The following is a 14,629-nucleotide window of genomic DNA, read 5'->3' as shown; positions in this document are numbered from 1 at the left end:
ACGGTGTTTACTAGCTCTAAATCGAAATAGTATATAATTAGAAGTGAACCGTCACTCAGTACCACGGTGTGGTGGTATTCCTCTTCGCTTAGAAGTGAGAGGTCTTAGGTTCGAATCTAGTGAATGGTGAATTCGATACCAAATTAGACTGCCCATTATGTGGCTTAGTCGAACTCCCCCTCCCCTTAGTGTAAAAATATCGATCTACTGAAAAGAAAAAAATAAATAAAATAAAATAAATAAAAAAGAGAGAAGTGAACCACGACGGCCGTATGACCTTTTTAAGCATTTCTACAACATATTGCACAAGCATTGAATCACATCATGCAAAAACTTATTCACAACACTTGCGGTACTGTTCAATTAACCGAAGTAACTTGCAGCAAACTAAGAAGAATTCACGTGAACGTGAAAGGAAAGGCGTAAAAGTGACCGTCTCTATTTAAGATATGGAAGAGAACGAGAGAAAAATATACATGATTTACATTCAATCTTGTGAGCAAAGTTTGTCATATCTTCTCCTCGAGTCAGCTCTCTCGAATTAAGTTGGTTGGTTCGCTCAAAACATACTTCGGTAGTTCATATTTTGCACCTGCAAGGGGTTAATGTAAGCACGTGCTAAGAGGAAACGGAGGGCAGTAAAATATGAATGGCAATCTGCCATTTATATAGAAGATGGAACAAGTTTTGCCAAATTTTCATTCAAAAAGCACACACGACGACACTTGCAGATACAACACACCCGCTCAGAGATGTAAGCCAAAAAGAAACTTGCATAGCATTTGAGGTTTTTGGGGGGCAGCGAGTAGTAATGAAGAAAATGGAAATTGGATAAGTACCTCTTTCGTCGTAGCAAATTGTTAAATCAGCATTTTGAACAATGACCCCAGCACTGTCCACAATCGCTTGTGCAAGGCTTATATCTGCTTCAGAAGCAGCTCGAAGTGCATCCCAAATCTCTAACGTACAGTACAAGTGAAATTTTTGTAAGATATAACATGTGTGAAGAATGTAACTTAGAAAAGGAAACAAAAACCACAGTAGCAAATGCAAAGTCAAACAAGAACATGACCACAATAATCATTTTTCTGTGCTTTTAGGGTTCTGAACCAGTATCACGTCGAAGATCCTTCTTTAATTCTCTATCGGAAGCATAAACCTACAGCATCACTCCCTAAGAACTAAAACCACCACACCAAATATACGGAAAAAAACACATGAACAGTGGTATTATTTACAACATTTTTCAATTCTTCTCGTTTATCCTGAGGTGATACTGAGGTGAGCGGTGACCACTTATTCAACTAAATACAAATCCTATCCTTAGAGATTCAGACAAGAAGCTAATTCTTGTTCTCCATTTTTTTTAGATGCAGCCATTAGCTGCCATTGCATTCACATGACGTGATCATCTTTATTCTCTTATCTAGTTATCTCTGGTTTCCCTTCATTTAACAACGTTCTATACAGAATTTTCTAGGTTACTCAACAATCAACATTATCGTACCCTAAAAATATCCCAAAAAGATCACCTTCTATGTAATTAAGACATTTCTTAGGTGATACCAGTTCCAAATAATACAGATTAAGCTGTCATAGGGTCTTCAAACTGAACTCGAAGTTTAATAATCAGGTATCTTGAGCATTCATTTTCTACATAAATCATGAATTATTCACATTGAATGAAAATTTACCAAAACATTATACTTAAATCTTGTACTCAAGTTCTTTAGAACATTATGATCCTTAATGGTCATTCAATCTCAGATGAGTACAAATTGTTCAATTGTTATACCAACAGACGATCACAATAAATATTCAGAGCTCTACAGAGTGACTGAACTCAAACTAACTGTTACATTTGAGATTTTAAGGTGACTAGAAAAGCAATAAATTCTAGTTCTCATCCTATTTTTTTTCAAGTCAATGTTCACAAGATAAGAGCTTCTATTACACTTCTATACAACCAAGTTTACTAATAAAGACTAATAGGTTTAAGAGAATGGTTTTCCTGATTAATATAATATCATGAAACATTTCACTCTAAATTGCACAGGATTTCACAGATATTCCCTGATTCTCCCTTGATTGCATTTCCATATCTAAACGCATTCTGATGTTCCCTGTAAGTTGCCACCCTTGGTTTTTACAAACATGGAGTTGTTTTGGCATAGAAAACATTGCGTCCCAGTAGGAACATAGTAACAAGTAAAAAAAATTAAGGGCAACATGACTATTTTGTATTAAGGTAACCCAATGATGCAATCCAACAAACAAAAAAGAATGAACCCAAAAATCTTCTGTAATTTTCAATACATACATACATATATATACACATCCAGAGGAAATAGTACCTTTCCTGCCTCCATAGTGAGGAGCAGTGTCCCAAAACTCTTCACGCAACTGCAAAAGCTGAGACTTTGTTAATGGCTGAGGATGCTTCCAAGGTTTTGGCTTCCGAACCTTCTTCAATGTCCCTATTAATATTAATCTAATTATTGCCTCTGAAATCACCAGTGCTTAAAAAAACAAATATCAACTTTCTTAACCGTAAATTGCAAATAATCAAAAGATAACAGTGAGAACCATACTCCATCGACTGAAACATGTAACTACTTGTTTCCTTTCTCTTAGTTATTCATGTTTTCTTGGTGAACTAAGAAGAAATACATAACTAGTATAACCACAAATCCCCATCCAATAACTCGTTCAAGTTCAATGAACTAGCATAGAACTAGAAAGGAAAGCCCACGATTTTTCTAGATTTTGCACAATGCCTTCCAGATATGACATTCATAAGTTCAATAGGGCATAATTTCATATATTACTTTTCACTTTTGTGCACATAAATGTCCAACATACAGGCTGGAAAAATTAATACCAACGGTCACACGCCAATGTTAAGATCAGAAAGAAATAACACTAAGAAAATTGTCTGATCAAACAATTCCCTGTACCATATTGGGCATAAAAATACCATCTTTGGCATAAAGTCGAAGTCCGGCTTTTCAATGCGCAGATTAATGGTCAAAAACACATTTAAAGGCCTAAATCCATCTCTAAAACCGCAATTTTCATATGTTCGATTCCTCAGCTAAACTGAATGTCATTCCCTAATCATCTTATTTCTTTTTTCTTCCTTTTCTTGTCTCGAAAACAATTTAACTGCTTCATTCATTCGAGCATTGTTTGTCGAAACAACAAGGCATGTAAATCTTGAAAAATCCAAACTATATCAAAAACTAATTCTTGAAATTAAAATAACAACAATCCATAAACCCCAATAACATATTGATCAATTTTTCAAGAAAGAGAAACAATTCATAAGTCTGACTCAACTGAGCTCAGCGCTCAACCAATTTCCAGAAAACAACTACTTTCAATTTCTTCAAAGATTTTTCAACTTTCCTTTTCCTGCGTTTTCCCAGCAGCCAAACAGAAGCTAAAGCACCAAACCCAAAAGATAAACAAAGAGACTGAAGCTGAGAGAATGATAGAGTAACCTCACCGTCTCCTTTGGTCTGTGACGATCCAGCACAACCCATTGTACAGAGAGAGGGACAAAAATGGAAACCCACGAAATTGAAAGCTTCGAAAGAATTAGAGGAGGAGGAGAAGAAGAAGCAAGCGAGCAGCGTTGAGCTTCGAGCTTGGAGGTTCAGCTTCGTGAAGACGCAAAGTCAAAAGCGAAGCGACCCGGCCGAACCGACTCGATTCCGGCGAGAAAGCCTGCAGGTTTTCCGGTGAGAGATGGAGAGTTGTAATAGTAAAAGAAGGGCGCTTTATTATATTTTTTTTTTATATTTAATTAATCATTGCTCAATTATACACGAATGTCAGGTAACATCTTCTACTTTTTCTTTTCTTTTTTTCTTTCTTTTTCTATCTTTTGGCGTATAGGACAGCCAGGCTCACCCCTGTGTCAGAGACTGCATGGTGTCATCGGTTGTTCTTGATTCCAACAATTTTAAAAGTCTATGTATATTTGTTTTGTATACAGTATCTTGCATCCACTATTGACAAGTATCTACAAATAATATTGGCATAAACTTTCGACAATATCTACTCCTGACGTATGTTGACAAATATAGGCAGGTGCCTACTAGATGCTTGACGAAATGGCCCAATGAATCTTTTTTGGTCAATATTATAACCTCATTATTTGAAAATCATGGTTAAACCACTGGCTCCTATCTAATTTCTGCCTAGATGCCTAGGCATTAGATCCTTATCTGCCGTCCGATTAGCACTTACCGTCTTTTAAAAACTTTTATATAATAGATTTACCATCATAGCAATCTTCTGATTGACATTATAATTTTTCAAATTACATGTATCGTCAATATCATGTGCAATTGTTTAAATTACATTATTTAATCTAAACATCATACAATATCAATATATCATACAAAAAATTTTAATTATGAAACAATAAACTTTTATTTCATACACGTTGCTATTTTGTAAAATGTGAAGGAGTAAGGTTAGTGAGAAATGAGTTGGATGTCAGTCACGTCTTCTTCTTTTTTTCTCTCTTTTTGGGGTGGCCAAGTATGGCAACTAGCCATTAATCTATACCATACATTCTGTACTTTTGGCTAAAATATTTAATTACACTTTACTATTTATTGTAATAGTTATTCAAACAAATTTTATTTTGACTTTAAAGTGAAGATATAAAATGGTAGAATCTGTACTTACTACTCTCCCGCTTATAACAAACTCGCGTTTCTATTTTATTCTTATTTTAATAAAAATGAGACTTTAAGGTTTTTTGAAACTTTAGACTCCACCGTTAAAAATGCACTAGAAGAAAACTCACGCATCACTTTGTGTTTCCTATTTTTTGCTTCGAAAACTATCTGTCTCAATGTGACTGGTAATAGGGAATGGTAGAAACCAATGGACATTTACCCTTTTCAGAGTTGGGAAAAAAAAAAAAATATGTCACAGGCTATCTGTGTCTTGCACTTCGAAATGTTTTGAATCCTTTGCTTGTATTTTCTATACAAGGATATGCTCCACGCTTGTCATCCTTATTTAAGAATGTCTAGTTTTTTATTTGACTTCATCCACAATTACACTATTTTAGTTATATACTTTTTTCATGTAAATATAATATATATATATAAATTTTCCGGGTACATTTTGTTTTTTTTTTTTTTGAAAATAAAATTAGAAGAGAAGGGATAATATTATATCCAAGTCTCTGTCCAAATCAAACCAGCTTCTTTTGGAGGATAGCCGACCTATATCCACCCACCTACTATAAATATGACTATGACGTACCAAGCCGACGAGCGGAAGGCAATTTAACTATAAATTTCTAATTTTAGAAATACTTGCAAATTCCAAATTCTCAGATATTTCCAACAATATTAAGTTGATTAGCAACTTTATAATTTGTTAAATTTTTATATTTCGTTGAATTTTTTTAGCTAAAAATTTTGAAATTAATTCTTGTATAATCTATCGTTTTATTTTTAGGAATATTTTGAGGTAAAGAAATTAAAATTCCAAAAAGAAAAAATTGGTAGTGAAATATGAGAAAATTGAATTTTTTATGGTTTAGTGAATAAATGGATGGTTATTTATTACTTTGGAGGAGTTTAGTGTTGGATCTGATTTGAACTAATTAGTAATATTATTTTGATTATTGGATTTAAATTTGAGTTGTTGGTTTTTTTTGTTTTTATTACCGCTATGATTGATTAAATTGAATTTGAGCCGTTAGATTCAGAAATAGTTGGAGTTCGGCACGTCGCAATGGACCAAAAACCAGAAGGCACGCCAGCCACTGGATCTTAACAACCATTTAATCTGGGCGGTAGAAAGTATGCCTTCTGCGGTGCACTCAACAGCATGCAATCGTCCCCGTTGATGCTGCCGTGCCGACACGAGAGGCCCGCCTGAATCTGCTCTTCAATTGGCTAGTGAAATGTGGGTCCCCCAGCCCACTTGCGACCTTATCTATCTGGGGTGGGTAACAATCCCAAATTTCCACCCCCAAACTCGAGATCACAAAATTCCAACCCCCAAACCCAAATCCCAAAATTCCCACCCCCAAAATCCATTGCCATGGAGAGGTTTTGAGCCCACATTTTGGGCTTGTTTTGTTCGAGAGCCTAACTACTTACCCTAGATCTAAGTTAGCCCAATCGTTCATGACAATATATCTGTTCCATTGCATCCGAGTTCAAATTCTCATCTTTCGTAAATTAAAGTAGTTTAAAAAATCGTCTTATGGAAAGTTACTAACCCTATTACGCGAGAGAAATTCACCTCTAATGTGAATGTAATTGTAGTGTCTCATGGTGTTATTTCAAGCACTATCATGCGTTTTATCCTTCTCACACGATGGGACCAATATTGCATCCTCATTTTATGAAAGCAATTGTCCTACCATGCAGACAAAAGAAGAACCAAGAAAATCCATTTCTGCACGTCTCAGTTTCTCATTAACTTCCTCACAAAACGAAAGCAGTGTATGGTGCCTAGACTAAACAGTCCTATGTCAGATAATACTTGTAGAATCCTCACCCATCTGTAATTTTTTCTTAACACATTCTTGTTTACAAACTTGCAGCATAGAATCAGTTGCAGACTAAGCTCGAAACGAAATACAGGATACACTTTCAAGATCAGGCAAAAAATGGCTGAAATTTGCAGGCCGGCAAAGGGTGTTCACCGGGTCACAGTTTGATCAAAAGCGGCATGAACTATCAGTCCCATACCTGCTCCTCATGTTGTAATTTTCAAACTTTGGATTGTCATAACCCGCAGGCTTCATATCCACCGGTTTTGTTTCTGCCCCAACAGTTCCATAAACTACCTCTCCAGCCTTTTCTCGCTGGCGATCAGTCCCATACCTGCTCCTCATGTTGTAATTTTCAAACTTTGGATTGTCATAACCCGCTGGCTTAATATCCACCGGTTTTGTTTCTGCCCCAACAGTTCCATAAACTACCTCTCCAGTCTTTTCTCGCTGGCGATCAGTCCCATACCTGCTCCTCATGTTGTAATTTTCAAACTTTGGATTGTCATAACCTGCTGGCTTCATATCCACCGGTTTTGTTTCTGCCCCAACAGTTCCATAAACTACCTCTCCAGTCTTTTCTCGCTGGCGATGCCTTGTCCTTTCTTTCTGGCTCTTAGACCTGCTATGAGAAGAAACCTCACCGGACCCATAGAACTCTGCAGAATCCTGTCTTTTTGAAGACCGGTGCTTGCTTGGCAAAGAGGGATCTTTGAAACTAGCTGACTTCATTTTTGGTGGCTTCATTTCTGAATACTTCTCACTTGCAATGGGAGTATGGGCCTGTCGAGTTTCAGATAGAGGAGCAGGAGCGCTTTGTCTCTGAACTACTGGAGCCTCAGATTCGTCTTCAGGCATCCTAAGAGAATCCTTTAATGGTGTGAGGGCTTTCTGGGAGCCACCAGGCATAAAACGCGACGGGAGGAAGTGAACGAATATGCCAGCCAATGCTTCAAGTCCAAGTTTGGATAGATCACTGACGAGCTGTCCAAAAGAGGGCCATCCCGGTTCCTCTTTCATGCTTTCCACCAGTAGAGTGGATTTTTCACTGCTTGGATGTTCTTTCATTTCACTCTTTGAAGGTGGCTGCTGTACCAGTTATGCATTACATCAAGCGAAGAACACAACTTGCATAAAATAGAATCTAACAAAAGCATGCACAAGCAGTAAAGAAAAAGAATAAGGACAGAAATAAATATTTGACCAAATAACGTGTTTTACTTTAAATGCATTTTTTAGCTGAGATGGGATGAAAATGAATCAAATTTTGGGAAAAGTTCATGACTGGAACAAGGACGAGCATTTAATTTATGTTTCTGCATTAGTAGATCATAGGAAGCATACTGTTCTCGATAAGAAAGAAGGTCCATATCCCTGCTGAAGCATGCATGTAGCATACCCTACCAAGACAGCACCAACAACCATAAGGACATCTGCAAAAGACACACAAATGTCAGTCAGAGAAATGCTTCACAAGCTTAAATAGAATTTGATGCCCCCATCATCATGAGGCATCATAAATACCATATATTTTAATGCAGCACATAACCGAGGTTATCCCGAGCTTATATTAAAAGGTAACCTTCCAGAAGGTCAAACATATTAGACAGTTTATTGTGAAACACAATATAATTGTCACAGAGCAAATCACTAACAAAATCTGTAGCATTTAATTAACCGGAGACACTACATATATCTTGTGCAGAAGGCAGAATGTCAAACATAACCACTCTTTATACTGGATAAAATATACAGTGGCGTCAATTAGGTCCTCCAATTAGTGCTTATTTCTTTCAACTGCATATGACATCTATGTCTGTTTCAAGTAAAAAAATGTACATTAAAATCACATCGGTGCCTAAAACATGATATAGTGAACATAATTTGAATTTTCTAATGATAAGGAGACATGGAAATGAAAGTCAAGACCAGACTGTGAACGCATGGATTCCTACTCCACAGGCATATAATGATATTACAACAGGAATTCAAGAATCAGGAAAACAGCATAAAGGTGAATTTAAGAACCGTAAGCCCTTACATTCTGGTTCTGCTATCTATTGCATTGCTTCCTACTAATGGGCTCTCGGTTGGATGCGAAGAACATGCTATGCCTAAGACTCATGACTTGAATCATGTTACCATTTAGATACTCATGATGTTAAATACCCAAGTATCCAACACACGCCTCATCATATCTGAATTCACACACTAGGACACTGGCCAACAATTATTTTGGGGGTTTGACAGAAATCAACATTGACATTTAAAACAATTTTAACAAACAAATAGATGTATCCTGTTCATCACGAACGAAAACTGAATCATGCACCAACCTTCATAATATTAGTCCTAATTCCAGATTCATACTTGTACATAATAGAATACATCAAATCCGTAATAATTAATAAGCCCTTTAACGCTTCGATTATAACAGAAATACCTTCAATGCTAATTCTTCACGCAAGGCATTTTCTGATTCTTTTCATTTGATTTGCATCCTTTAAATTTCTTTTCTAGTTCATTTCTCTTATTTTCTTTTATTCTCAAAACCAAGGCCTATTTGTGTGTGCGATTCTAGAACTTTCAGGACAAAACAGCAGATTGGTGATGGATTCTAATATTAACTCACTCATAAATGTCAAATGTCAAATGTCAAATGGCTGCTACTTCCGTGGTATTATATGTCCCCATTGATCAGTTTGTGGCCATTACTACATATTAGCTAATGGGACCAACTTATGGGAAATCAGCTTCCACAGATTCCACTTCTTAATAGTAACTTTAAAGTTTGACCACAAAACCCTCCTAATTCTTTGGATCATCTAAGGCATAAACCTTCAATTTGACATCTAGATTTAACACTCCCTCATATACAATAATAGATTTAATAAAACACAAAAGGCAACCCTTTGTCTGCAGAGCTAACTGATACAGATCATTTTGAATGTTCATATACAGTATGTGAAACTGTACTTGCAAAAACTAGATGGAGAATCAGCTATAACAACCTATGCAATAATACATATGTACATGAGTGAGTATGCTTGCCTAGACACCTTGCATGGTCAAGCTAATATTACATCCACAACACCCGTTTCAGAGCTTTCATACCATCAATTCAAAACTATGCCTAATGAATGGAAACTGAACGTAAACAGCATGCAATCAAACCTGTGGCAGAAATTGAACTGTACTGATAATTACAATCTTCCTGGTTGAGAGAGATCTGCCGGAGAGCAGCATTTCCTCTATCAACAACTAGCAATGAACAAGTAGGTTGAACATATACGATATCAAAATCATTTGAGAACATTGCATCTTCACTGGGCCCATCCCTGTAGCCTGCAACATTTGATTTCCCACCCGCAATGGTTGTCACACCTGCATACAATTTGCATTAGAATTTCAGAAATTGAATCATACTCTTATCTGAGTTATCTCTAAAAACGGATTTGAAAAATGGTTTTCAGATAAAAATAATAATAATAATAATAATAAAAGTTGCAAAATTTTGAATTTTTAATAGTTTACACTCCCACGTACAAGTTACGTTTCTATACTTATGTTTTGCTAATTCATCATAAATACATGCATGCATGCATACATAAAGAAATTTGATATTTTACTCATATCTTGTTGCCAGCTTTCATCTGTATAAGCTTCTAAATAACTATGAATATAACATGAACTACATGTACATACCAGCATCTCCAATCTTTCTTATGGCGTGATTCAAGGTATCAGCAACATACACATTCCCTTTATCATCCATGGTTACACCTTTGGGATGATTGAAACGAGCATCACTTGGCTTCCCATCAACATGTCCGGCGAAACCCTGAAATGAACCAGCAACCAATCTTCCCCTACTATCTGCAGCAATGATATGTTCAAAAAATGAAAAATGAAAATCAAGGAATGTGATTCCGGAAAAGATATAAATTCATATTACTATACAACTAATTCATATTACTATACAACTCAGCGATGTTGATTATTGATACAGTTAATCCATACTACAAAACTACGAAAACCAGAAGAAGTAAAAAAAAACATATACAACAAGCAAGATTAAAGATCAAGCATTGTTGTGTTAAGGTCAAATTCATTATTTTAACATCCCAAACTACAGGACCGTAGGATGTTGCACCATCTTGTTACTTTCTTTATAAAAAATTATTAGCATCGAGTAATTGATATACAGAACTTTTATCTGACAAAAAAGAGGAATGCAAAACCCTTATATGTTAAAAGATTTAAACAACAAAATACAAATATCAAGTTAGGAAGAATCCGGGAACAGATCTCAAATAAGGTGAAGCAATAAAGCATAGTTGCATACATTGGGACAATGGTGGAGTAATCCGCATAATGTTGCTATTAACGGAGTCCACAACAAAGAGCTCCCCATCCTCCGAGATGCGGATTTTGTAAGGAATAACTCCGATATCATTTCCTTCCAAAACAGTCTCAACTAAGTACCCATCCTCAAACTGAAGAACATTCCCATCTGTAATACAACAAAATGACAAACCATATAATACTTGCAGATAAATTATCCTTGAATAAGCAAAACGTTCACCAAAACCGAACCAAAGAAACTTAAATTCACTTGAAGTTACCAGATTGTGGCGTTTTGGAGGATATTTCCCTGGTCCATTTGAGAAGAGAAGACAAGTGCTTTATCAATGGCCCTGAGCAAACACAATTTAATCCAAAGCAATATCATCAGTGAAGTAATAGTAATAATACCAATTAAGTAAACAGATCACAGGAACCCAGTATATAATCATTACCAAATGAATGAAAGACAAAAAGGGTTATTTGGGAATATCAGAATAAACAGAACCCATTAAGTAGAATCAAGAAAATGAAGAACTGGGTATCTATTTATATATGCAACGCAAAATCCCATAGTGGGTTTTTAACAATATGATAAAAAAAAAATTCAATCAGAATAAGAGAAACAAATGAAGAAACAAAGCAAACCCCAGTTGCCAAACGGATCAAACATACAATCTAAACCATCAAACAAAGGAAGAGGAAGATGGTGGCTGAAAGTTTACCTGCAGGAGCAGCATGAGCTTGGAATCGGAGGGAGTAAGTGACAGTGAGTGTTAGGAGAGTGAGGAAGAAAAGGGAATTTCTCATTGCACTGATTGAAGCAAAACCCAAAAGGCAATCGGTTGGCTTTGAATTTTTAAGTATTTACCGGAAAATCATGACCTCCGAGGTGCAGAGAAAGCTGGGTTCTGGGATTTGGTATCTGCTTAGCAAGTACCAGCAGCTGGGGTGGTTTTTGCTGTGTACTTTGGGAGTGGGAGGCTTGATTTGTGGAGCGTACTCGGTCTACTAACAGACGGTACTCTTTTTCTTTCCCTCTTTCCTTCTTGACTTTTTAGGGCTTTTATCATAAATGTGATTTGAGATTGACTAAACTGATGGATTTTTCACTTTCAAAATCAATTAACGTCGTTCTTGACATTCATTACTACACATCAATAAGGCTTTTTCATTCAGATTCCGTTAATTATTCTGTTAGTTGGTACGTGGGATCCATAAATCCATTAAAATGATTTTTATCACAAATAGTCCTTGACATTGATCAAACTCCTCATTCTAATCCCTAAATTTCAAAAATCAATAAATTTAGCCCATAACTTCCACTATCGCACATTAATAATTTAATAGAGTCCTTCCATTATAATTTCATCGATATTTTTTTGTTAGTGTACTGATGCGGTCTCACATGTCCAATCATATGAAGCCAAGTGGATTAACTATAAGAAATTAATTTTTATTTAGAGTGAACCAACTGGTGAGTATTCTGTGCTAACATTTTTCTAGCATCCCACAATCCTGATTGGAAAATAAGATTCAATCTAAATTTGATAAAATCGAATCCAAATTCAATTCAAATTTGATAGGATTACAACCAGTCAGAGAGTGAGAAGTAAGTTCACAAGCTTTAGCGGTGTCATGGTGCGTTCTTTTTCTTTTTGAGCATACCTAGATGAAGACGATGATGTCTTTTTTTTTCGTCTTTTAGTTTTTGTTTTTAATTTCTTATACTACTTTTAGTTTTAAATCTTAAAAATAATTTTTTTTATAATTAATCCATGTGGCGCTATATGATTAGACTAGTGGGACCATATTATCACGCTAACAAAAACTATTGACGAAATTTTAACGGAATAACTAAATTGATGTGCAGTAAAGAAAGTCATGGACTAAATTTATTGATTTTTTAAACTTAGGGACCAAAATGAGGAATTTGATCAATATCAAGGATCATTTGTGATAAAACCCTTCTTTTGTATAATCCATGTGTCATCATTTTATTGGATTTGTGGGTCTCACATGCAAACTAACAAAAATAGTTGACGGAATCTAAACAAAGGACCAAATTGATGTGCGGTGGTGAATGTCAGGGATGACATTGATTGATTTCAAAGGTGAGGGATCAAAATGATGAGTTTAGTCATTCTCAAGGACCATTGATGATAAAAACCTGATTTTTTGTTTATGTTTAAACTTTTGTTTTATTATTTTCTCATTTCCTTTTACACTTTTCTCACAAAGTGAGTTTTTCTAGGAGGAAAAAGTATAATCAGTGGGCAATTATCTTATTTTAATGAGAAATTAGCTCTTTTCCTTGTTTGTCGTAACTTTGATAAATATGTTATGTTTTTTGTGTTCGTTTTATTTTTGCATCAAATTCGTTATCATAAGTGGACATATTATGATATTCAATTTTTTTAGTGAAGATACGATATTCATTGATAAAAAATTGAATTTGTACAAATAGAATACGATGAATACAGTGGGCCTCGATAACACTCAAATTATTTCAAAGGATTTAAGAATTTAAACTTACAACCCGACCCACTAAAATTAAAGGGTTATCCATAGAAACTGTTTACACTTATTAAGAAACAATACATACTTTAAAAATTACTAAATATTAACATGTGAATTCGTAAGTTCCCTTGGTTAAACAACAGGATTACAATTTCATTAAGCATTGTAAGTTTAAATCTTATATATTGTTTTCTAAACGCATCATATATTTTGCTAGACCCATTGTTCAAAAATCAACCTAATTAATTATCAATACTGTTAAAGTCAAAACAAAAATTAAATTATCAAATTGTTTCTCCGACCACATAAAACTAACTATTTATTACCAGTTTAATAACCAAAGATCATAATTATTCATATATCAAACATGAATAAATTCCAATAATCCAGCAACAAAATTTCCACAAAAAAAAAAATAAAAATCCAACAACATGAACAAAATTAAAAAAAAAATCAGACAATTCGACGGAAAAAAAAACCCATATCAAATTAAAACTACAAATAAATCACTCAAACTATATAACACAACAACATCTCATCCAATTATCCATTATTCCAACAACAAATCAATTGTCATGGATGCAACTGTACAAGTAACCTTGTTATGTCCTTGCATTATTCTGAAGACAAATGAACAAAAATGCATCAACATCGTGATTCTAACCCCAGATTGAGACTCGAGTATCCAAAATTTCCTATAAATTTCAAATCTAAATTTCGAACTTTGGATTTTAGTTATGGAATGGTTTATTTTTAATAAACGATATTATCTACACTAAGGGGAGAGTGATATGCTTAATCTCACAATATGCTACCAATAATGTGGTTCAAATTTATTTTTTTGCAAAAATCGAACCTAATATCTTTCACTTACAAATGAAGGGGAATACCATTAGACCGTAGTACTAAGTGGTTTGAATGTTAAACACTTAATTAAAATACTCTATATATAAAGAAATGAAATCTGAAACATCCAAAATAGAAAATAAAAATAGAAAAAAATCCCAAAAATGACCAAGTTTGCAAAATTGAAAATGTCTCCCAACCACTCTAATTTCGAAATTGGAGTCAAATTAAAATTTAAACCAAAAAAAGGAGGCAACTAAAATTGACACACTCATTGTGTCCTATTCCACGTCATTATCCGTACACGTGTCAAACACCGATTCGCTTTGATCACGTGGCCTCCGAGTCCCACACTTACACGTACGCCCTTTATTTACAACGCCG

At 35.0% G+C, this 14,629-nt stretch overlaps 2 protein-coding genes across 6 annotated transcripts; both read right to left on the bottom strand.

Moving 5' to 3' along the window:
- Positions 1 to 255: 255 nt before the first annotated feature.
- LOC126614622 (uncharacterized) lies at positions 256 to 3,933 on the bottom strand. Its single transcript, XM_050282270.1, has 4 exons — positions 3,509 to 3,933; positions 2,355 to 2,477; positions 840 to 959; positions 256 to 592 (listed from the first exon to the last, which is right to left on the bottom strand). Exons 1-4 carry the CDS (start codon positions 3,543 to 3,545, stop codon positions 528 to 530), a joined length of 345 nt encoding a protein of 114 aa, XP_050138227.1. The 5' UTR covers positions 3,546 to 3,933; the 3' UTR covers positions 256 to 527.
- Positions 3,934 to 6,525: 2,592 nt separating this feature from the next.
- Positions 6,526 to 11,935, bottom strand: LOC126615756 (uncharacterized). 5 transcript variants are annotated; one of them, XM_050283650.1, is made up of 8 exons: positions 11,605 to 11,935; positions 11,161 to 11,232; positions 10,881 to 11,048; positions 10,241 to 10,411; positions 9,710 to 9,919; positions 7,880 to 7,968; positions 7,005 to 7,624; positions 6,526 to 6,869 (listed from the first exon to the last, which is right to left on the bottom strand). In XM_050283650.1, the coding sequence occupies exons 1-8, from the start codon at positions 11,687 to 11,689 to the stop codon at positions 6,704 to 6,706; spliced, it is 1,581 nt and encodes a 526-aa protein (XP_050139607.1). In that variant the 5' UTR covers positions 11,690 to 11,935; the 3' UTR covers positions 6,526 to 6,703. The 5 variants fall into 5 exon arrangements, with proteins under 5 accessions (XP_050139607.1, XP_050139608.1, XP_050139606.1 ...); XM_050283651.1 differs by having other exon boundaries at positions 6,526 to 6,734; XM_050283649.1 differs by having other exon boundaries at positions 6,526 to 6,734; positions 6,870 to 7,624; positions 11,605 to 11,934.
- Between the last annotated feature and the right edge of the window lie 2,694 nt (positions 11,936 to 14,629).

This window comes from Malus sylvestris, chromosome 3 (genome assembly GCF_916048215.2).
Source record: "Malus sylvestris chromosome 3, drMalSylv7.2, whole genome shotgun sequence".
Taxonomy (NCBI): Eukaryota; Viridiplantae; Streptophyta; class Magnoliopsida; order Rosales; family Rosaceae; genus Malus; species Malus sylvestris.
This window is presented reverse-complemented; position numbering and strand designations above follow the sequence as displayed.

Bases quoted from the DNA above. Each gene is read 5' to 3' on its own strand.
- LOC126614622 (XM_050282270.1), bottom strand. From the start codon at position 3,545: ATGGGTTGTGCTGGATCGTCACAGACCAAAGGAGACG. The intron at 960-2,354 runs GTACTATTTCCT...ACTGTACGTTAG, and splicing joins TCACTATGGAGGCAGGAAAG to AGATTTGGGATGCACTTCGA. The intron at 593-839 runs GTACTTATCCAA...AACCCCTTGCAG, and splicing joins AATTTGCTACGACGAAAGAG to GTGCAAAATATGAACTACCG.
- LOC126615756 (XM_050283647.1), bottom strand. From the start codon at position 11,689: ATGAGAAATTCCCTTTTCTTCCTCACTCTCCTAACACTCACTGTCACT. The intron at 11,049-11,160 runs GTAACTTCAAGT...GTTGTATTACAG, and splicing joins CTCCAAAACGCCACAATCTG to ATGGGAATGTTCTTCAGTTT. The intron at 10,412-10,880 runs GTATGCAACTAT...TCATTGCTGCAG, and splicing joins TACTCCACCATTGTCCCAAT to ATAGTAGGGGAAGATTGGTT.